General features: G+C 40.8%; 1 protein-coding gene and 1 pseudogene across 3 annotated transcripts in view; one reads left to right on the top strand and one right to left on the bottom strand.

Moving 5' to 3' along the window:
* Positions 1-2,801: 2,801 nt before the first annotated feature.
* On the bottom strand, positions 2,802-3,215 carry LOC103751477 (annotated as a pseudogene).
* Positions 3,216-5,201: 1,986 nt separating this feature from the next.
* Rad18 (RAD18 E3 ubiquitin protein ligase) overlaps positions 5,202-22,644 on the top strand; it is a 117,677-nt gene continuing 100,234 nt past the window's right edge. For all 3 annotated transcript variants that reach the window (XM_017794794.2, XM_029557102.1, XM_008854811.3), the window contains exons 1-4: positions 5,202-5,328; positions 7,739-7,820; positions 14,725-14,786; positions 15,558-15,628. In XM_017794794.2, coding sequence (XP_017650283.1) covers positions 5,275-5,328; positions 7,739-7,820; positions 14,725-14,786; positions 15,558-15,628 — 269 coding nt within the window. In that variant the 5' untranslated portion in view covers positions 5,202-5,274. The remainder of the gene's footprint in view (positions 5,329-7,738; positions 7,821-14,724; positions 14,787-15,557; positions 15,629-22,644) is intronic.

Genomic DNA, 22,644 nt, shown 5'->3' with positions numbered 1-22,644 from the left:
CAAGGGGTCTAGTGGGGGGAGGGAGGCTATGGGAGGGTGTCATCTGGGAAGTGGGTGTACAGTTGAATAAGATGGTTTAGGATGTGTGATACACACAAAAAAAATCAACAAATTCATAAAAATGAATATTTGAGGAGGAAGCATAAAAAGTTACGTCATGTTAATTAGTAGAGGTGATAAACATTACCATTGAAATCTACCCGATGACTTCATAGATATACACAGGCGCCAAGGATCCAAGTGCAACCGATTATGACTAGTAATAATCGGATACATACAGATTAGAGATGCATGTGCCAACATCTCAGTGTTAGTAGCAATAACAATGAGTTATTACTGTTCCGCAAGGAACAGTATATTCTAAAATGAAATGGAGATCTTTTTTAAAGGTTAAAAAACTCATCCAATTTTATGTCTTAGAGGGCTTATACTGAGTTCAATATTGTATAACTGTATTAACTCAAATGTGAATCTGGAAACTTGCAGCCACTTGTGAAGGAGATGTACTCTTGCTCTGGAATGTGTTACTGAATATGTTAAAGCTGTAGTGAAATGCTTCTTGTAATCATGTAGATATTAAAAAGTAAAAAATGATTAAAAAATAATAATTCTTCAAAGCATAAAAAATAAATATTATAAAAGATTTAAAAAAAAAGTCTGGATCAAGCCTGAGCATTGCCATTGACAAAATATTGTGACCTTGAAGAATTCTTCTGCTGTTTTGACATTCATCCACAAGAGGGAATAATTGTCTTGATCAGACCCTTATGAAACTGTTCTGTGTAATTACTCTAGGCTCTCAAATCAGATTGCCTGAGTTCAAACTCCACTTTTGTTTACTTGCAGAATGCCACGAACCAGTTCCCTGTTTCTCTTTCCTCTGATATCATAATAAGTAAATAAGTCAAATAAATACGTAGATATGAAAACATTCACAATAGTGCTTTGCACACAGTGCCTAATATATTAGTTATTACTGTAATAGATATTAAAGTCTGTTGTTCAAATGCTATTCATGTATCATCTAATTCATATTCACAGAGAGACAGAGTCTCTCTGTAGCCCCAGCTGACCTGGAACTCGCTATGTAGAGATGGCTGCCTTCCTTCCATGTCACAGAGATCCTCCTGCCTCTGCTTCCCAAATGCTGGGATTAAATATATGCACCAGCACACCCCAGCCCCATAGGTCTCTTTGTGAAGAAAACACATAAAAAAATGAAGCCATAACCCTCTGGGCCTCAATCTTTACACCTGCATAGTATCAATAACAACCTCTCCTCTGTCTACTTTTCAGGAGAGGTCACATACCTGGCCCATTTTAAGTCTTCAAAAATTTGTGTTGAGGGACTGCAGAAATGGCTCAGTGATTAGGAGCACTTGCTGCTCTTGCAGAATTCCTGGGTTTTGCTCACAGCCACTGCAGTTGTCATAACTCCAGTTCCAAGGGATCTGACATCCTCTTCTGACCTCCTCAAGTATTGCACACATGTGGTGCACTTACAAACATGCAGGCAAAACTCATACACATAAAATCGAAATAAAGTACATATTGAATGAATGAATGCATGAGCCACATATGTGTCAATGACACAGTGAGCTGCAGGGTTCTGTCTTGGGTCGCATCTGTACTATCCTTGAGACCTGATATAGCCTCTGTGTGTTCTGGTCAGCACTTCACATCTGGATAAAGCAAACTCTCCTCCTCCTCCTCATCCTCCCTCTCCTCCTCTTTTTCTTCTTCTCCTCCCCTCTCCCTCCCTCTTCCCCTCCCCCCTCCCCCTCCTTCTCCTCCTCATTGTAAAACCATTTATTTGACTGAAAAGAGTGATCCAAATCTCTAGGTCTAGCTTTGGGGCCAAAAAAGAAACTCAGGAGAACTGACTCTCTCATCAAGTGATTCCCAATTCTCACTGGAATCAGGAAGCAGGGACGAGACAGCACTGCCACCCACCAGTTTCTGCATACAAGGAGGTCTGCTTGGAGAGGAAACCAGGAATGGGAAGCTACAGATGCATTAAACAAAAGGAAGAACAGGAATTGGGTAGGGCAGAGCAAAGGAAAGGGAAAAGCCTGAATTTAGCAAGGTAAATTAAGGTTCATGGTTCCTGAGGGATTGAATGCACAGAGCCAAGAACAGCCCAAAGATGGGGTACAGTGAAGAATGTATTCCCATGCACTATTACAGCTTGGGATTTTGGCCCCCCCCACAGCCCACTTCAAGCTTTAAAAGGTTGAGTTCTGCGCCGGATCCCATATTGCTCCCTCTCATACCCGGCCATGTTGTACAGGGAATTCCACCCAGCTCCTGAAGCTTGGGACAACCCACTTGGGACAACTCACTCTCACACCTGTAATCGTAGCCCCCTCCAACACTGGTGACTGGGCCTGGAGCACAATGCAGGGGGCTCCTGAAGATGGCAATAGTAATCAAGAGAGGTGGAGGTGAGGTGACAGGCCATGGCTTTGTTCTGAACTTGTGGCTGCTGGGACAGGATCTGCTCTGTGTAATTATATGCAGCTGCCACCACTGCTTCATAGGACCGGGCAGCTCAGCTGTGCTTGCTTTAAGCATTGAGTGCCCCATACCAGCTCTAATACAATAATTCCCCATAATTCATCATGTAAGGTATGTGAAGGGCTCCATATTGCTTGGTCAAGTCTGCCACAAGGTCTAAATGATCTATTGGACACCTTTGGACCAGTGCCCCTCTTTGGACCTTTGCCCCTTTTTCCTGCACCAATAGCAGTCTCTCTGGTCTCCCATCCTGGGTAGTCCTAAACCCGCTGATAGACAACTGTTTATGCATTCCTTTGCCTTGAAACTCGGTGTTGCTGATGGCTGCCATTGCATCTTCTGCCCCTTCCATGTGTACAAAGGCATAATTTTCACAATGTCACATTCAATGACTGGGGCCATACTCCTCAAACTTGGCTCGAAGTTCCTTATTGATGCAGACAGGACTGATGTTGCCCACGTGTAATTTGGCTGCAGCTTTACTCTTATTCTTGCTGGCTTCCACACTGATGTTCACTCTGTGTAGCTTGTAATGGTGCAGGTTGCAAATGGTATCCTCAGTGGCCTTCTTGTCCTCTATGTGCACAAAGCCATAGTTCTTAATGATGTCACATGCCAGCACCTTCCTGCTGGAAGAGTGAGTGGATCTCCTGTTCTGTGGCCTCCACAGGCAGATTTCCAATGAACAGCGTCACCATCTCCACAACAACCATACAAAATCAGCAGGACCTCCTTCTAGCAACCCAGACACATCTGACAAAACTCTAAAATGGCCCTCCCCTACTCTTTTGGTGAGAACAAAAATATATTAGTACAGCCTTTTGGATGGTCATTTAATGCTAGCAATTGACCTTGTAGTTCCAACCCTCAAATATCTTGGCTCAAGTGTGCCAAGATTTATAGAGGTAGTGCATTTACTGTAGTTCTTTGAAATGGAAAGGCTGGAAATAACCTAAACCTAAACACTCCATAAATGTGACTAGATAAATAAGTTATTTCTAACACAGACTAAGTAGCTATTAAAAAGGGAATAATGCTGTTGTAATGAAATGCTTCTTCTAATTAAAAAATAAAAGAGATGCAGCCTAGCTCAGAAAATTGTTATTGAATATGTCAGTGCAGATGTAATGAAATGCTTCTTCTAAGTATGTTGTTATTAAATAAATTAAAAAAATATAAAAAAGGGAATGAAGTATATCTATATGTACAACAGGCATAATCATAATTAGGATGGGGGGGTTAAGTCTGAATACAGTATTAGTATTGGCAAGTGGAAATGTATAGCCAAGGAGCACAATGGGAGCAGTCAGAGCAACGAAAATCACTAAGAGGAGCAGCAGGGATAAGACAGGTTTCTGGCTAAACTAACTTAACAGGATTCTTGCTGAACAGGATTCATCCTGATCAGACATCACCTGGAGATGGAATAGAATGAGGAATCTATCAGATAGTAAGGTGATTTGATATCAAGAATGAGGGTTCCTCTAAAGCTGATTTAGCAAAGCTCTTTGCTGAAATTGGACCTTACAAGAAAATTCAGAGATTGGCCTAGGAGATGATTCAACAGTCTGACTTAAGGAAAGAGTCTTTATCAATGGCATAGGAAAAAAAAATCTGAGAACTATATGCCAATATTAAGAGTGGTTATCTCTGGAGAACATAAATATCTTTAAATGAGAATTTTAATTTGGGGGCTGGAGAGACGGCTCAGTGGTTAAGAGCATGACTGTTCCTCCAGAGGACTGGGGTTCGGGTTTCCAGCACTCAAATGACAGCTAATAACTTTCTGGACCCAGGAGATCCGATGCCCTCTTCTGGTCTTCAAGGGCACTGCATGCACTTGGTGGTGGTGCACATACAAGCATGTATGCAGGCATAAAACACTCAGTAAGATTCTGCATTTTATCCTCAATATTCCTTCATGCCCCTAAATTAAAGCAAGATCTCCCATTGAAAGCCTCCAGGCTCTATGTGGAGTCTGGTTGATGCGGCTATGGCTTATGGAAAGTAGTCATTTATCTTTTTATTTTTATTATTTATTATTTTTATTTTATGTGTATGCATGTATTACCTGCGTGTGTGTAAGTGCATCCATGTCACGCAATGCCCGCAGAGAACAGAAGAGGCTGTCAGATCCCCTGGAACTGGAGTTACGGATAGTTGTTAGCTGTCATGTGGGTGCTGGGATTCGAACTTGGGTCTTCTTCGAGAACAACCAATGTTCTTAACTGCTGAGCCATCTCTCCAGCCCCAGCAGTCATTTATCTTAAACTGATAATATATACTTCCCTTCCAAAGATGAGATATAGGTGTACTTTTAAACATTTTCAAGGAGCAGAGCACATCGTTAAAGCAGAGAGTGAAACTTGAAATATCTAGAATTAATGACTGATTGATTTCTTTTGATTCCTGATTATCTTTTCAAGTATCTTTGGGAATCTTTTGTTTATTTATTTTCCTGAGACAGGTTCTAGCTATGCAGGCCAGGCTGCCCTTGAACTCATAACTATCCTCCAGTTCCCAGGGATCCCAGGCCTGTGCCACACCGGGCTATTTTCCTAGGATTCTTAAGTGATCTCTTTCCTCTGACTCTGAGGAGGAGCCGCTGAAGCCCTGCGCGGGCGCACTACAGCTTCCGGCATGCTGAGCGCTCGCCCCGCGCGCGTCGCGTATTGCTGACGTAACGTCGTAGCGCGGGGAATTTCGAGTAGTAGAGCTGCGCGGGAGAACGGTGGCTAGCGGCCTGGTCCAGGAGCGATGATGGAGGGCCTGTCGGAGCCGCGGTGGCCTCCGGGGCTGGCGGCGATGAAAGTGAGTGTCCGGGAAAGGCTGGGGCTCGACGGGGGCGGGGAGAACAGTGAGGGTGCCAGTGTTCCTGTCGCGCGCCCCCACCTCGGCCCTGCCGGTCCCGCTGGCCGCGCAACTCCGCGCCTCAGTTTCCTCCCCTGGGAAGGGCGGGTAGACGAGCTGGGGCCTCTTCCGGTGAGCCCAGGGTGGCCACCCTAACGAACCGGATGTTGTGCGGCACAGCCATTACCCTGGTGTGGTCACTCTAAAGCTGTGGCAGCCACGGTGACAGCTCACCCTCGCCTAGAACTTACGGTGTCCACGGTTCCGCGGCGCGTGGTTTGGGGTGGGCACTGTATTGAATGACGTTTTAAACATCACAGCAAAGGCAGGTAGTCTGTCCTCCATGGTTGCCGGTATCTCTGGCTGAGGGCCAGAAGCCCTGTGCAGCTCTGTCCCAACACACTGCAGCCAGGTCCTGCATAACGGGTCCTAATTCTCCAGTAGTGGCTCATCTCTGTTTTAATCAGATCAGGACCTAGTCCCAGCACAGCGAATTATTGCACACTGAATTATTTCACTTAAAAAAACCTTTTTACTTGGTGAGCACTTGCTGTTTGGTTTTGTTTTTATTTTTTCTTGAGACTAAGCACAGTACATAGTACACAGGTCACTGTGTAGCCCTCCTGCCTCTGTCCCCGAGTTCTGCCTTTCCTGACTGCTGTTTAAAACGATGTATGGATTACTGCATGAACATGAACATTTCCCTATGGCATCAGTGATTCTTTGGAAGCCTCTTTGTAATGGCTATGTAATAGTTCACCGTATTAGTGAGAACTTGTTTTGTTTTTGAAATGTCTCCGTATGTAGTACAGGTTGGCTGGAAACTTACTGCATAGCTCAAGCTGGTGTCTGGCTCCTGATCCTCCAGCTTCTGCCTCTCAAGTGCTAAGATTACAGATGTGTGCTCCCATACCAGTTTATTTACTTACTTTTAAGCATTTTAAGTAATGGACTCATATGATTGAAGAAATAAATAAAATGAAAAAGATCTTCCTACTGTGTCCCTCAGATCCACTTCCCCAATCTTTAGTAATCATTTATTACTTTGTTATATATCTTTTCAGAATTTAATTTATATGATAAAATGGAATATAGTCTTCATTATTTTTAGTCACGTCTTTGTGTGTGTGGTGTGAGATGCTCATGATGGCAGCCAGTACCACATGCACCCTAGGCAAGTACTGTACCCCTGAGCTACCTCCTCAGCCCCTTACTCCCCTATTTCTTAAGGAAAGTTAGCCTAGTAGGGCTGGAGAAATGGCTCAGTGGTTAAGAGCACTGGCTGCTCTTGCAAAGGACCCAGGTTTGGTTTCCAGCATCCACTTGGCAGTTAACAACTGTCCCGTAATCAGTTCTAGTTGATCCAACGCCTCTTCTGACCTTGGTGGGCATTGCATGGTACGAGTGCACTTACATACATGCCAGCAAAACAGGCATATCCCATAAAATAAAAATAATAATAATAATAAAAAAGCTTACCCTATTACTATCAGTACCTTTCTTAAATGATATAACAAGAAATAAGTCCTGTTCCCTTTATCTTACATTGACAACACATGGGTCCAAGTTTTCTGATTGTTACTTTTTCATTTCCTTCTGCTGTCACTGACTCTGTAACTAGCGATTTCACTGGCTTCTTCATTTGACACTCTGTGGTGTACCATGCAGAAAGCATTAGACTGCCAAAAGAGGTCAGGTATTTTCATCTTGGCTTGATTCAAGCATAGTGTTATGTGCCTCCTCTGGATGTAAATGTCATTCTGAAATAAGAGTTTTAGTTAATTTAATATTTATCTGTTTCTATTTTAATTTTGTTTGGAGCAGGGTCTTATTGTGTATTCCAGACTAACCTTGAACTCAGAATCCTCCTACCCAGCTTGCCCAGTACTGGGATTACAGGTGCTTGCCATCATACCCTGCTAGATCGTTTCTAATGTTTGGCTTTAATGGTTTCCAGTTTGGTTCTTAAGCTGTGTGATGACTGTGGCTATTGGTATTTTCCACTCATTGGTGACCATAGGCCAGAGGATGGGATCTGAAGAGAAGGATGCTGGAGTAAGAGCTGGAAACAGGAGAAGTAGAGCAGGCCTACAGGAACCCTTTTGTGAAAGGGCTAAGAGTATGGCACAGGAATCTGCAGCATCAGTGTTGTCTGTCCAAAGCAACTTGGGTAACCTCAGATTTGAACATTTTAGTTATGTGGGGGCGGTTTTTCTCTGCTTGTCATGATCCCTTGCTGTTTATCTGAAGTTAGCTTTTGAGTATATATAATTCACAAAGAAGTATTATTGAATTACTTTTAAGAGAGTAGAGGGAAAGCTGTGTCAGTCATTCTAATATTGATGTCTTATATATATGTATTGCATTTCAGACAATAGATGATTTGCTGCGGTGTGGGATTTGCTTTGAGTATTTCAACATTGCAATGATAATTCCTCAGTGTTCACATAACTGTAAGTATATTTTGTTTTTGTTAGTGAAGATATGAGGTAGTTTCATTTAACATCAAAGATTCATACATATGCATATTTTTCATCTTTAGTTCATCTGTCTTGTAATTTTAAGAAGGTCTATTATGCCTCCTTTTGAATATAGAAGTTTTACAGGGTTCTTATATTTTCTACCACTGTCCCCTTGGATATTTTTATGTCTTTTATAGAATTTATGGCAATAAATACTTTGATTGTAGTGTGTGGTTATTTGCTGAGCAATTTTTTTTGAGACAGGGTCTCCTGTAGCCCCAGCTGGCCTGGAATCCCCCTATGTAGACCAGACTGGCCTCTGTGAGATCCACATGCACCTGTCTCTGGAGTGCTGGGATTAAAGGTGTGCCTACCACACCCATTGCTGAGCACTTGTATGTTAAGCTTCAGAATATTGTTTTTAGCAGTGACAGATAAATGGTTCAGCCACTTGGTGTGGAATTTTAAATTTTAAATTTCAGAACAATAGAAATGTAGACACTTCTCAGTATGGCTTTATATCCCAGTAAGCCTGCCATAAGTTGAAAATACTGTTGAGATGTATTTAATGCCACTGTAGAGTATTGGTTGCTTACTCTCCTGATCTAGTGGCTTATGGGCAGCTGTACTTACTACCTCTGTTCAGCATTTGAAAGAGTTTTATAATACACTTTGCTAGCCAGGGCTTGGAGGGCAGAGGGAATAGGAATTTGAAATGCAGTTTCTATTGAGTGTATATTGTTTTTGCACTATCGTAAGGTTGAAAAATTGAAAGTCAAACCATCATAATTCAAGGACCATTGAATATCAAAGATAGTTTTGTCACTTAACTGCTGTGTGGTACTAGAAAGAACCATGTATTAGAATTTGTTTGTCTTTATGAGAAATACTTATATTTTGAATGTTTAATGTATAAGCTTATTTATTTGCTTATTTATTGGGGTGCTGTGGCTTTAACCAAGCCCTCACACATACTTAGGCAAGTACTCTGCCACTCTCCTAAAAGTATTTTAATATGATATAGCTTAAGGTATTTAATGAATGGAAGTTATTATTCAGGTCATGTCATTTATGGAATACTTAGATTCATGGTCTTGGCTTCTGTTTTCAGGTTGATTTGTCTTGGAAAGTTAAAAAATCAAGTTAGGCTCAAAGATGCTTTTATTGTAAAATATCTTTGGTGAAAAAGTTCTGTGACGAAGACACAGTGAGAGGATGGCAGTGGTAGCAGTGTGGGCTTTACTAATACAGTAGGCTTGGCTCTCCAGTGCCACTTACCCACTGGATGAATTTGTAGTTATTGCCCAGCATTTCTCATTCAATACTTTTAACTTCAGAAGATGGTTCCGAGAATTAAATATGCAGAACTTGAGGCATAGCTCAAGTGGGAGATAGCTCAGTGGGGAAAGTGCTTTCTGTGCATGCATGTGGATCTGAGTTCTGATCCATATAAAAGCCAGGGGTGGAGGTATACATCTGTAACCTCAGCAGAGACAGGTGGATCCTGGGAACTAGCAATGGCTCATCAGTCTGATTGAAAAAAATACTGAACTCCAGGCTCAGTGAGAGGCCTTGTCTCAAAATAAGGTGGAGAGTTATTGAGGAAGATACCCAACATTGACCTTTGGCCTCCCCATAGACATGCATCGGCAAGCTCACCTATAACACACACACACACACACACACACACATATTTGGCACTATGGGTCTTTAAAAATGTTAGTTTTGCTGGACTTGGTGGCGCACACCATTAATCCCAGCACTTGGATCTCTGTGAGATTGAGTGGTCTACATAGTGAGTTCCAGGTCAGATGAGGCTAGAGGGAGACCCTGTCTCAAATTAAAAAAAAAAAAAAAAAAAAGTTTTCTTTCCAGGTAGAGTCATATTAATAACTAAGATAAACTTTGGCAGTTGTTTCTAAATATATTTTAACAACATCTTTATTTATAAACAATAAAGAGCATAATTAAAATGTACAAGTTCAATGAGTTTTAAAAAGTTAATTTTATCTTATGTGTATGAGTGTTTTGGTGCATGTATATAAGTACATCTGTATCATACAGTGCCTGTGGAGGCCAGAAGAGGGTGTTGGATTCCCTGGAACTGGAGTTCAGAACAGTTAACACAATGTGGGCACTGGGCTCAGGTCCTCTGCCAGAGCAGCTAGTGTTCTTAACTGTTGAGCCCTCTCTCCAGTCTCCAAGTTCAATGAGTTTTGACGCCCTCTTCTGGCCTCTACAGGTACTGCATGATACAGATGCACTTACATATCTGTCACATATCTAATACAATTAAGATCTTGACCAGTTCTATCAGATGAAGTTCTCCCATTTTAGTTAATATGGTCACCAAACCACATTTAGATTTATGTCTGGGGCTGGATCTATCATGTTGTGTATTGCCTTGGATGGATTAGAACTGGTGGCCCAGAATTCTAGCTATTTATTGCTTATTCTTTCAGTATTCATCATTCCAAGTCACTTTATTCTGTTTACTCTGTTTTTTTTTTTGATACAGATAATGAACACTACATTTGCATATTTGCAGTGTTAAGTTTTGCGTGAGTTGAGAATGCAAGTTAGTAAAAGTGACCCCAAATTCATGTTTTTAAAGAGTACTTGGGGGTGGCATTGAGGAGGAGACCTGGGCTTATCCCAGCCCCTCAGTCATGTGGAGTGAAAAATGTTCTGCTTAATGGATGGATGTGCCCAAGTGCCATTTTCTTTTGCATGTATGCAAGTTTTTGACTTGACAGTGGAGGGAGGATGCTTGAAATCTTTGCACTTAGATGAGATCATTCATTGGTGTATAGGCACTGTTAAGTTACTATCAGTTCAAAGATTAACCAGCAGTCATCTTTTTTTCCTTCTGTGAATTTTTTTTTTTCACAAAGTTAATCAAGGCTCATGTAGGAGTAAAGAGAAATTTCATCTTGTCTTTTTCAAAAGGTGGAGTATGAAGTGTTTCATTCCATGAGCTTTGCCGAGTGAGAGGCAATGCAGGAGTCTGTTAGGCCAGCTCTGTTTCTCTTCATTTGTGTTCTCAGGAATGAACACTGAAATAGACAGGCCAATGGCTGCAGAGAGTTGTGCAGAGCTGCACTTGGGGGCATTCTGGAGGGCTGGTCTTTAGTTGGATAGATGTTGTTTTCTCATCAGCTAAAAATAATTTTTTTTTGTTGGATCAGTAGCACTTATAATAATGTGATTTTTCTGACCAAAATCCACTGAAGCAATATAAGTGAAAGTAGGGCCTGGGAAACAAAATTAGTTTGTCCCAGAGCCCTGTGAGCTCAGCAGTCAGGTTTAGGAATTTGTTTTTTTGTTTGTTTTTGAGATTGGGTCTCCCTAAGCACCAGCTGGCTTGGAACTTGCTGTATAGACCAGGCTAGGTCTCATAGAGATCTGCCTGCCTCTGCCTCTGCCTCTGGAGTGCTGGGACTAAAGACTTGTGCCACTTTGCTTGGCAGGTTTAGGAATTTTTAACTGGCAGAGCATATTGCCTGGGAGACTTGTTCCTGTGTATTGGTGTTTAAGGCATTGTAGTTGAGGCATTGGTGATTGAGGCAGTAATTGTGAAGAGGAATTTTGTTTTGGATGAGTCATGCGCCTAGTCCCACTCTATCTGATTCAGGTGGTCTTTGGTCATTGGACTTTGGTGATGGCATTGCAGTTACTTAATAGTTTTGAGATGGGATGAACATGTATTTATTGCATGTGAGAAGGAAATTAATTTTGAGGTGGTAACCAGTAGAATGCTATAGACCAATTATCCCCCCATATTTTGAACTGCTAACTGTACTGTGTTGGCCCTTTGGAGGTGAAGTCTTGAGGGTAGCGCTCTCATGATGGGATTAGAAACATAAGGGTCATTAGAAAGTTTATAGTCTCTCCCTGCCCTACCCTCTGGGGACAGAGTGAGAAGGTGATTTTTTATAAGTCAGGGAGAGAGTCCACAATGAAACTGACCATTCTGACTTCTTGATCTTGGGTCTATGGAATTTCTAGCTTCTACAATTGTGAGGAATTAAATTTATGTTGTTTTAGCCACCTACACTGTGATCCTTAGTTATGGGCAGCCTTCTGAGACTGATCCATTTGATTGTTCCTCTAGGCCTTTGTACACTGCTGTCAGTCCACCTGTTCATAGCTTTACTTAAGCTGTCAGGTGCACATGTACAAAAGCATCCATAATTGAATACTCTGTTGCTATTATTTTGTACAGCCTGTTACCTGTTAGAATAAGAAAAAGGTTTGAAGTCGGGTTTATTAGAAATTTCCTCTTGTTTCTCTGAGAAAGTCTTTACTTCTCATTCACTTTTAAAGGGTAATTTTACAGCATATAGTATTCTGTTAATGATGTTTTTCTTTCAATACTTAAATATATCTCTGTATTCCCTTGCCTGTAGAGGTTATGAGGAAAAGTTGGATGTGGTTCTTATCCTTGCTCCTCTGTGGGTAGGATAGTGCCCTGCCAAAGCCTTCTCCCTTCCCTGAACCTGTCTTCCAGGGTCTTTATCTTTGAGTCTCAGTAGTTTAAATAAGATCAGTTGATTTGATTGTCATTTTGATTGGATTGAGAAGCACTTAGGAGATTAGTAAAGTACACCTCTGGCCACTGGCCGAGAAGGTTGACTAAGGCTGGGAAGACCCACCCTGAATGTGGGTGTTGCAATCCCTTAGACTGGAGTTCACTTGGAGCAATAGGGGGAGAGAGAATGCTAATGAATGCACGCATCTCACTCTGTGCTCTCTGGTCACCAGATGTGAGCTGCTGTGTTCTGCATGTCTCCTGTCAGTTTGTCATGGTGATGAGAAATGTGACTAGCATAGAGACTGGTTGTTTTGTTGGGGACATTTATCCTGCTTGGTTTGCTGACTTACTAGTTCGGGGAATTTCTCAGCTGTTAATGTTGCATATATTTGCTTTTTCCCTTTCTGTCTTCTCTTCTGGCATTCTCATTATGTGTATACAGTTATGTTACATAGTTCTTGAGTACTTTGTTCCTTTTATCTCTCTTATTGGTGCTGAAGACTAAGCCCAGGGCCTCATACGTGTTAGGCATCTGTTCCACCATTTACTGCGTCTTCAGACTACATTCCATTCCCTAGACTTTTTCTTTTTTAATTTTAGATGATTGAGAGTCTTTTCCCAGACGTGAACCATCTAATACCTGTAAAGGCATTCTTCATTTCTGTTATTTCTTAAAATCTCTAACATTTAGAATTTCTGCCTCTCTGCTTGCTGCTCATGTGTTCTTGCATGTTTTCTGCTTTTTCCCTTAGAGCTTTCAGATTATTAATCATAATTTCAAGAAATTCTTAGATATTTCCAGCATCCCTGCTCTGTCTGACTCTGGTTCTAATGCTTGGTCAGTGTTTTCAAGCTGTGTTTTTTGTCTTTCAATGTGCCTTGTCAGTTTTCTTGCTAGCTTGGAAATGGCCTACTGGGTGAAAGGAACTTCATTGAATGCCCCTGAGCTTAGCTAAAGCGGAGTGTGGAGGTGCTGGTGAGACTTCCACTCCTGGGCTAGGTCTCAATCTTTATTGAGTGTGAAAACAGTGCTTATTTGTTTTTCCCTCCTAAGGTAGGACAGGGTAGGTAGAAAGGTTTAGAGTTGTGAATTTTTCTTCGCCAGGGCCATCTGGACTCTGACAAAAGTCCTGTAGCTTAGGCTCTGGGAAAATAGTTTCTCCTAAGGGCAGACTTTGCCAAGAACAGAACAGTGTTTCTGGTTGCTTTTCCCTTCCCCTGTGAAAGACTGGAGCCTTTTTCTTAGTCACTGTGAGAAACTGCCTGGACTCTTGGAACTAAGATTCACAAAGCATGAGGCCCTCCCATAACAGGTCTTCCCAGGCTCCTGTGGAGTCCTGGGGGAGGTGATGTTTTCTATCTGCTTGTTTAGTTTTTTGGGGGGAAGGGGCTGCAGTTTGACCTATAACCTTGTTTTTCTGATGCATCTGAGGAGAGTTGTTGATTTTTCATATTGTTTAGCTTTTCATTTGTTGTTTAGATACAGTGGCAACTTCCAAGTTCTTTGCCATGCCCAATTGGTTCCTTCTGTTTTTATTTCCCAGAGCTTAACCTGTTTCCTGACTTGCCCTTGGCATAATTCAACCTTCCATTTTCCCTCTTGGGGTGCTGTTGCTGAGGCCAGTAAATAATCGTTTATTTCTGAGGTCCTGCACCCTCAAAAGTCATACTTTGTCCACCTTCTCAACCAAATGATTCATTTTTAACATGGCTCCTTAGCCAGGTTTCAAACAAAGCAACCACGAGCAAGGTACCATTCTTTTAGCCCCATCTATTTTTCCTTTGGGAGCATAGTTTATGCTGCCCTGAATGTGGTAAGTTTAGTTCATGCTTATTTCCTGCTTGAGTTGTGATGTACAACTACTACTTTCTTAGTTCTTTGAGGTGTGTTGCTCTTAGTGCCTGCCACCAAAATGCTTGTTACGTGTACGATGATGGGCATCACCTACAGTTAGGGTATAGAAATCCCTAATTTGATAACTTGGGTAGGTTTTATTTCTTAGTGTATGTGTATCTGATTTAATAATTTGTAAAATGATACATCCTAGAACCAACTGGTTATTTATGTTCCAACCCAGCCCAGGTCTTCTTTGTGCTCCCTGTGCTTCACAAATGGAGAAAAGAGAGTGAGGCATGCTGCTTATGGAGTTGTGATATCCAAGATGCTCAGTGTGTTGGATGTATTTCCCTTTCCTAAGAATGCTTTCTGCCTACATGTGTTAATGTACATAGAGCAAGAAGGTACTAGAAACTTAGGATTATAATGATATAATGATGGAAATGCTCCAGGTTTAAGTGAAGGTTTTGTTAAAAGTCATACAGCGTAATTTATTCTGAATTTATTTTGTGTTTTTTTTATAGATTGTTCTCTCTGTATAAGAAAATTTTTGTCCTATAAAACTCAGTGCCCAACTTGTTGTGTGGTAAGTTTTATTTTCTTTTTTAAAAAAATGTGTTGATTGTGACAAATATTTCTGCTTCATGTATACACAAAAATCACCGGGAAAGTGTGTAGTTACTGAATTAAACCATGTGAAAGGCATTTTCAGAAAAGATCTTTAAAGTTCACCTAAGTAGAAATGGGCTTTGTTCATCTTCTCATTAGGATTTCTGATAACCCAAATGTATTTTAGAAAGTGAAAACAAATTTTAGGATTGAATTTCTCCCAACTGTTTCCCTGTGGAATAAATAGTACAATTCACTCCAGAGTTCAGGGTCTTTGCCACTGTGATGTGCTGCCTTTGTTAAGAAACTACACCATCCATGCTAAAAGGGCTGGGCTTCTCTCTTGTATTTCTGAATTTCTTGTTTTTAACCCTCTTTGAACGCTATTGCTTTTTCAGTATTATTACTTAGAAGAGCCTCTCCTGATGATGAGTAATTTGGGGAAAGCTGGAGTGCTGGTATTTTGAAGGAAATTTCTTGCTCATATTAGGTTTTGTCTTAGTCAGTACAGGGTAAATAATAACAGAGGCTTTTGAGCGTTGTTATCAGGCTTCCAGTTAGCAGGTATGATTAAGTGTTTAAAAAGTTCATGTTAGTATAAGATAAATTAACTTTATTTTGAGTCTTTCCTGGAAGACTAGTGGGATGGAGAGCCCCTGGAAGATGGGCCAGACATTTTCAAAAACAAGATTATGACAAGTTAATTACTGGTTTTGACCTTTTTCCATATGTTGTTTTTCTTTTCTAGGCAGTCACGGAGCCAGACCTCAGAAATAATCGCCTTTTAGATGAACTGGTAAAAAGCATGAGTTTTGCACGGTATGATTAAGTTTTGTGACTAACCTCTAACCTCTTTTCCTCTTTACGTGTGCCTCCTCTCTTTACAGGGTTATGTTCTGTAGTAAAAGAAGGGAAGTAACAGTAGTCACTATTCACATGTGGAAGTTCTAGTATGTAGTAATAAGACTTTCTCTATATCAGAAATTCTCCTCTTAGGAAGAATTTGGAATTTAAGTGCAGTTGTGAGGGCTTCCTTACTTTTTTGTGCTATAAAGACATTCCTACTTCATCTTGTAGTTTTCCTGCCCCAGCCCTAGTTCCTGGGGCCTTTTCTTAGAGATTGGTATTTAGAGACCAGTATCTGATGCAGGGTATGCTTGTTGCCACTGGGATGTTAAGTTTTTAGGGATCTCAGCGGACAGAGTTAGAAATACATTTGTATATGCAGTTGTGTGAGCTAACCATGGTATGTACACATTTCTATAATTTATTCTCTGTTCTGTGTTAACCAGTTAATCTGATTTACTCAGCATGTCTAGTGTGATGTGCTATGTTAGATATGTAATTGCTTGTATTCTATGAAGCGCAGATATATAGCTTTACTTTTTAACTGTCAAATGCATGAGTGAGAAAGTGAGTTTGCTCACTCAAAGAAATATAAAAAGACATGTTTTACCAAACAATATCTTGAATTTTTTGGTTTTGATCATGTTGTCAGTTCTGTTGTCTGTGTATCTGACTTCATGGCTTATTGGAACATTCTTGGAGGTACCTTATCTTACTCCTAAAAATATAAACAGACATCTAATAAAATTGTACGTTTATTCATAGGTGTGCATCCTAAAAGCGACCAAGTTTGTTACTCTGCATTCTCCTAATATTACAATCCAGTAATTGGCTACTTAAGTATTTTCTTAAGTGAGTTTACAAAGATGGTGTACTTTTTTAGGCTAAAAAACTCTGAAATCCTCTGGTTTTCCTAATTAAAGACATTGCTTTCTTACTGTAAAGTCCTTCATCACATTTTTTTGTGGGGTTTGGGGAGAAGGATGTATGTAAATGTGGTGTATTAGTTACTTTTCTGTTGCTGTGATAGAAACACTGACCAAAGCAACTTAATAGAAGGATGAGTTTATTTAGCTTACGGTTCCAAAGGGCAAGAGTCCGTCATGGTGGGGAGCATGGTGGCAGAGGTGGATGGAGTAGGAGCAGAAGCTAACAGGTACAAGAAGCAAGAGAGCAACTCAAGATCTGGGAAGACTTAAGAACTCTCTACCCCGCCGCCCCATGCTTCCTCCAGCATGGCTACACCTTCTAAGACCTCCCAAAGCAGCACCACCAGCTGGGGACAAAATGTCTAAATACTTGGAGCCTATGGGGGACATTCTCATTCAAATGCCACATGTGGCCACTGTACTTGTTAGTGTAGATATGTGCACATGTGGGTGTGCTTGTGCATGCCTGTGTGTGCATATTTTTGCATGTGTACATGTGTACGTGCATGTGTATATGTAGACTGGACATGAGTGATGAGTCTTAATCACTCTCCAACTTTCTTTTTTGAGATGGAATCCATTACTGAACTTGAAGCTCATGGATTTGGCTAGGCCGACTAGCTAATGAGCTTCAAAGATCTGCCTGTCTCTGCCATCCCAGTAGTGGGGTTACAGGAGAGCACTTGCTGCCCCCTGCTTTTTATATGGGAATTGAACTCAGGTCCTTGTGCTTTTGCAGCAGGCCTTCTCGTCAGCCTGTTTTTTGTTTGTTTCGTTTGTCCTCTTGCTTCTGACTCAAGTGGTAGGATGTAAGTGTGGAGTATGCCCCATCCTCATGAGTTAATGTTTATATGTCCTTTTCTTCTTTTTTCAGTGCTAGGTGTGGAACCCAGTGCCTCATGCATGCTAGGCAGTCACTTTACCAACTGAGTTACATCCCCAGCCATGTCAGTTTTTGATGAGCAAACTGAGATTCTGTGATTCCCATGATTAAAGTTGTTGCTTTTCTTATTTTGTAAGGTCCTTCCCTGGATACCTTTTTGAAGTCTATGAGAGGATTGAGTTATGCCTCTTGGAAGGAGTCTAGACTTTCTGACTCTCCCTGAGATAGGAAAGTTGTTAAGGCTTTTTTCTTTTTCCTCAGCTGGCACTGAAGCACAATAATTTCCCTGCTAGGAAAAAGGAAGCATAGCAGATAATGACACCTGTTTGTGGAGAAGTGCTCAGTGTTTTTGTTTGGTAACTTTTAGGCATCCTCACAGTTGGTGCTCTTTCCTCCCTCTTCCTTCCAAAGGAGTAGGCTGTTTCATTATTTCTGTGTGTGGGGGGGTGGGGGGCATGGGGGACGTGTGTGGTTGTGTGTGTTGCATGTGTGTGCCGTGTATGTATGTGTATATGTGATATATATGTATATGTGGTGTATGTTTGTGGTGTGTGTGGGGGGAGTGGGGACGTGTGGTGTGTATGGTGTATGTGTATGGTTGTGTGTGGCATGTATGTATGTGTATATGTGATATGTATGTGTGGTGTGTGTTTGTGGTGTGTATGTGTCCGTGTCCATGTGCCCATCCTTTGTGGATTCCTGATGGATTTATCATTTCTTTGTGCTTTTCTTTTTTGAATTGTCACTTTTTTCAAAAAATATTTTTTAAAAAAATATTTTATTATTTTTATTTATTTTCTATGTGTATGAGTGTATTACCTGCATGTAGATAAGTGCACCCATGGCGTGCAGTGCCCATGGAGGACAGAAGAAGCCATCAGATCCCCTGGTACTGGAGTTTCAGACAGTTGTTAGCTGCCATGTGGGTGCTGGAATTCGAACCCGGGTCTTTTGCAAGAATAACCACTGTTCTTAACTGCTGAGCCATCTTTCCAGCCCTGGACTTGCCATTCTTATTAGCATCACCCTTGTGAACATTTCTTGGATGTTTGCTCTGTGCAGAGTGCTATGATACTTCATCTGCAAAATTAGTAGGGCTGAAATTGAAGCTAATCAATATCATTACTTATTTGAACTCTGGTTTAAGATTGATGAGGGAGGAAGTTTAATCTTATGACTAAAATGTAAGGTATTTATATTGCTTGTTGATTTTATTTCTTGTCTTTCTCATCTGTCATTGCCATTTTATATGCCATTCTGATTTTTAAAAATTTAATATACTAAATTGAATAATGAGAGGATATGGGAAATAATTTCAGAGGTTTTTCAGATACAAAGATGACATGCATCTTTTATATTTTCTTTTGACCTTTGCCTTTCATTTTCAAAGAGCACACTGTTTTTCTTGGCTCAGTTTTATTTAAAGTCATGTTCTTAGCCAGTGTGGTGGCTTACATTCATCCAAGCATTCGGGAGGCTGAGGCAGGAGGATGATGAGTTTGAGGCCAGCACGGGCTACGTAGCAAGACTGTCTTTTTAAAAAGAAATTCTTTCTCCTTTTTAATTTTTAAAAATTAAATTTTACATGTATGAGTGTATTGCCTCCATGTATGTAAGTGTACCTATATTGTGCAATGCCCACAGAGGTCATAAGAGAGTGTTGAATACCCTGGAACTGGAGTTATGGATGGTTGTTGGCCACCACATGGGTGCTGGGATTTGAACCCTGGTCTTCTACAAGAGAACAGCCAGCACTCTTAACCATTGAGCCATCTCTCTAGCCTCATAAAAAGAAATTCTTAACCTATTGCATTGAACAAAATTTTAGTTAGAATAATTTTTTTGGGGGCGGGGAGATAAGGAGAAAATCAATCATTTTTGTTCTTAGTGATAAAATATTATCTTTGTTTTTTAAGTAGTGGTCATTCTCCATTAGTGTCATTAGTTTTTATAAATTGCTTAGGTTGATCTATTGGCAAGGTAGGTGTTTTCTCCTGGCATTCCAAGTTTAAGAATGTATAAACATTTCAGCTCCACCCCATCCCTGAGGAGCTGTTGGCAGTTGATGGCTCTGGAGGACTGGGGAGTCTTTTTCTCAGTGGTTTAGCCATTGTTGAACTGTCCATGCTCCAATAAATAACCCCACACCCATGATCATGCAAACATTAAACTCAGTGAGTCATTAAAAAAAAAAGATATGAAAGTAGAACTGGGTCTTGTTGGGAATAAGAGGGGTTCAGAGGAAGTAGGGGGAGAAGAGTAATGGCAAGGTGAAGATGATCATACATGATGTACATTATTAAATTGCCAAAGAATGAAAAAAAATGCATATATTTTCATACATAACAATTGTAGCAGAAGATTCTCTTAGCATTTTGCAAACAGGATGTGTCTATGGTGTTATTTAAAAGGTGTGCTGGCTTTGCACCTGGGCAGCAATAGTATGCGCCAGTCCTGGTTGTGATCAAGAAATTTAACCTTTTGTCCTCATTTGGAAAAGGGGCATAGTACTATTAATGGGATTATAGATAGAGATTTACATAAATGTATTTGGGGTAGTTTCTGGTACAATGGAATTTCTCCAAAAAAGATTCTTATTATTACTATGTGTTTTGCCTGTATTTTCTGTTGTTACCATCTTAGATATTGATGCACTATAGTGCTGATAAGAATGTGCTTTAGGGGCTGGAAAGATGGCTCAGAGGTAAGAGTGGTTGCTCTTCTTCCAGGGTTCAGTTCCCAGCATCCACATGGCAGCTGACAACTGTCTATAACTTCAGTTACAGGGTACACGATGCCCTCTTCTGGCCTTCCTGGGCATTGCACACACTTGGTGACACATACAGGCATAACACTCATACACATAAAATAAAAATTAAAAAAATTCTTTAAAAAAAGAATATGCTTTAGTGGGCCTCAGCCTATTTAACCAAATGGTTCTAGACTATTGTCTCCATGCTTCTGATCAGAGCAAGTATTTGTAGACTTCACTGACTTAGGTAAATACATCATTACATGACTTTAATGACTTCCCAAGTACCCAAAGACCTATTGTGGCCTTTTTTTGTTTTGTTTTTATTTTTTAATGCTGTGCCACTGCCTTATGCTATACTTTCCACAGAGAAACTTCTCTAATAACAAAACTATAGAAGCTGTCCCTGACTGTATAATGTCTTACTGTGAATCTTGATTCTTGGCCTAATTGATTGAATCTTGATTCTTTAGAAAAGAGCTGAGGTTACCTGTATAGACAGCAACTAAACAGCATGAATCACAGTTATTTTTTCAGAGCAAGAAACCCTGTTGTATTAGTTACTTTTTGTTGTTGTGATAAATACCATGACCAAAAGCAACTTACAGAAGAGTTTATTTTGGCTTATGATTCCAGAGGCAGAGTCCATAATGACAGGAGAGACATGGCAGCAGGTGACCAGAACAGGAAGCTGAGAGAGCACAACTGTAAACACAAAGCAGAGAGAGCTGGAAGTAGGGCAAGGTTCTAAATTCTCAAAGCCCACCCCCAGTGACATACCTCCTTCCAGCAAGGCTCCACATTCTAAAAGGTCTATAACCTCCTCAAACATCACCTTCAAGTATTCAGATACATGGACCTTTGGGGAATATTTCTCATTCAAACCACCACATTCCTCTCCCATTGGCTCATGGCCATGTCATGATGTAAAATGGATCTAGTCCAACTTCAAAAAGTCCAAAGTCTCATTTGAGACTCAAAGCAATCTCTTAACTATGATCCTCCTATAAAATCAAAAGGCACATTGTGTACTCCTAACATACCATGGCACAAAATATATATTACTATTCCAAAAGGGAGGAATAGTGAGGGGCATAGTGAGGAAGTATTGGACCAAAGCAGTACTGAAACCCAGCAGGGCAAATACTAAATCCTGTAGCTCCATGTCCTGTATCTGGGACTTTAGTTCCAAAGGGCTTAGATGGCTCAGGCCTTCCACCTTTGTTGCCTGTGACATATATCTATCTTTTGGGCTGGTTCTAGCTCTCCTTGGCAGATGTCTTTCAGCTCTGGCATCTCCAGCATCTTGGCGTCTCCACTACAACTTAAGCTTTACTTTCACAGCTTTATGCAAAAGCCTCTCATGGCTTTAGGGTCTCCCCTGCCACATGTTTCCTGACTTCAGTGGCTCTCTGAAACCACAGAGAAAGAATCCATAACTTCCTCACTCTTATCTTTTATGCTGTTTTCATGCCTTTAAAGCCAGTTCCACATGGATGACACTGCCAAGTTTGGCTGCTAGCTTGGGATGGACTCTTGCCTTGTTGGACCACATCAACAACAACTTTTGTATGTAATTGCTTTCTAGGACCAGGAAAAATCTTTAAGCTTTTTTTTTCACAAGTTGACCCCGAGGACATCCTTCCCATTGTTCGTGTGCAGAGCGTGAGGCTTTTTCATGATGGTGCTGATCTCCTTAATAATTCCAGCCTCTATTCTAGCACGTCTTGGGCCATCATTAAGCTTCCTAGTGCTTGTTCCATTCCTAACTGTATGTTTTGTATTTCTTTCTGCCCCATTTATTCTTTCATTATAGATTTGCATGAGAGTTATCATTAATAACCATTCCATAGACTCAACATTATGTTGTTTTGAAATTTCCTCCACCAAAGAAATTAGTCCATTACCTTTTAAGTTAGCGTCAAGCACACAGGCAGAAAACATTAAGATTCTTTGTCAAAATATCACAGGAATGGCCTTTAGCCCCATAGCTAATAGAGATTTGTTCCCCTCTGAAACCTGAACCATGCCTCCACTGTCTATATTACTCTCAGCACTACTGTCTTTCAGGTTCCTGCTAGATTGGCCCATTAAACACTGCTTCCTGTACTGAACTGCCTTTCTAGTCCAAAGTTTCAAAATCTTCCACATTCCTTCAAAAACCAACATGTTCAGGTTCTTCATAGCAACAATCCCATGTGTCCTGGTACCAGCTTCTACTATCAGTTAACTTTTCTGTTGTCTGATAAAACACTATGACCCAAATGGACTTATAGAAGAGTTTATTTTATCTTAACGGTTCTGGAGGGAATGTCCATAATGGTGGGGAAGACATGGCAGCAGGTAGCCTGAACAGGATGCTGGCTGAGAGATTCTATCTCTATCCATGTGCAGGATACAAAATGAACTAGAAGTGGGGTGAGAC

This window comes from Nannospalax galili, unplaced genomic scaffold (genome assembly GCF_000622305.1).
Source record: "Nannospalax galili isolate Female #2095 unplaced genomic scaffold, S.galili_v1.0 scaffold406, whole genome shotgun sequence".
In the NCBI taxonomy this organism is placed as follows: Eukaryota; Metazoa; Chordata; class Mammalia; order Rodentia; family Spalacidae; genus Nannospalax; species Nannospalax galili.
This window is presented reverse-complemented; position numbering and strand designations above follow the sequence as displayed.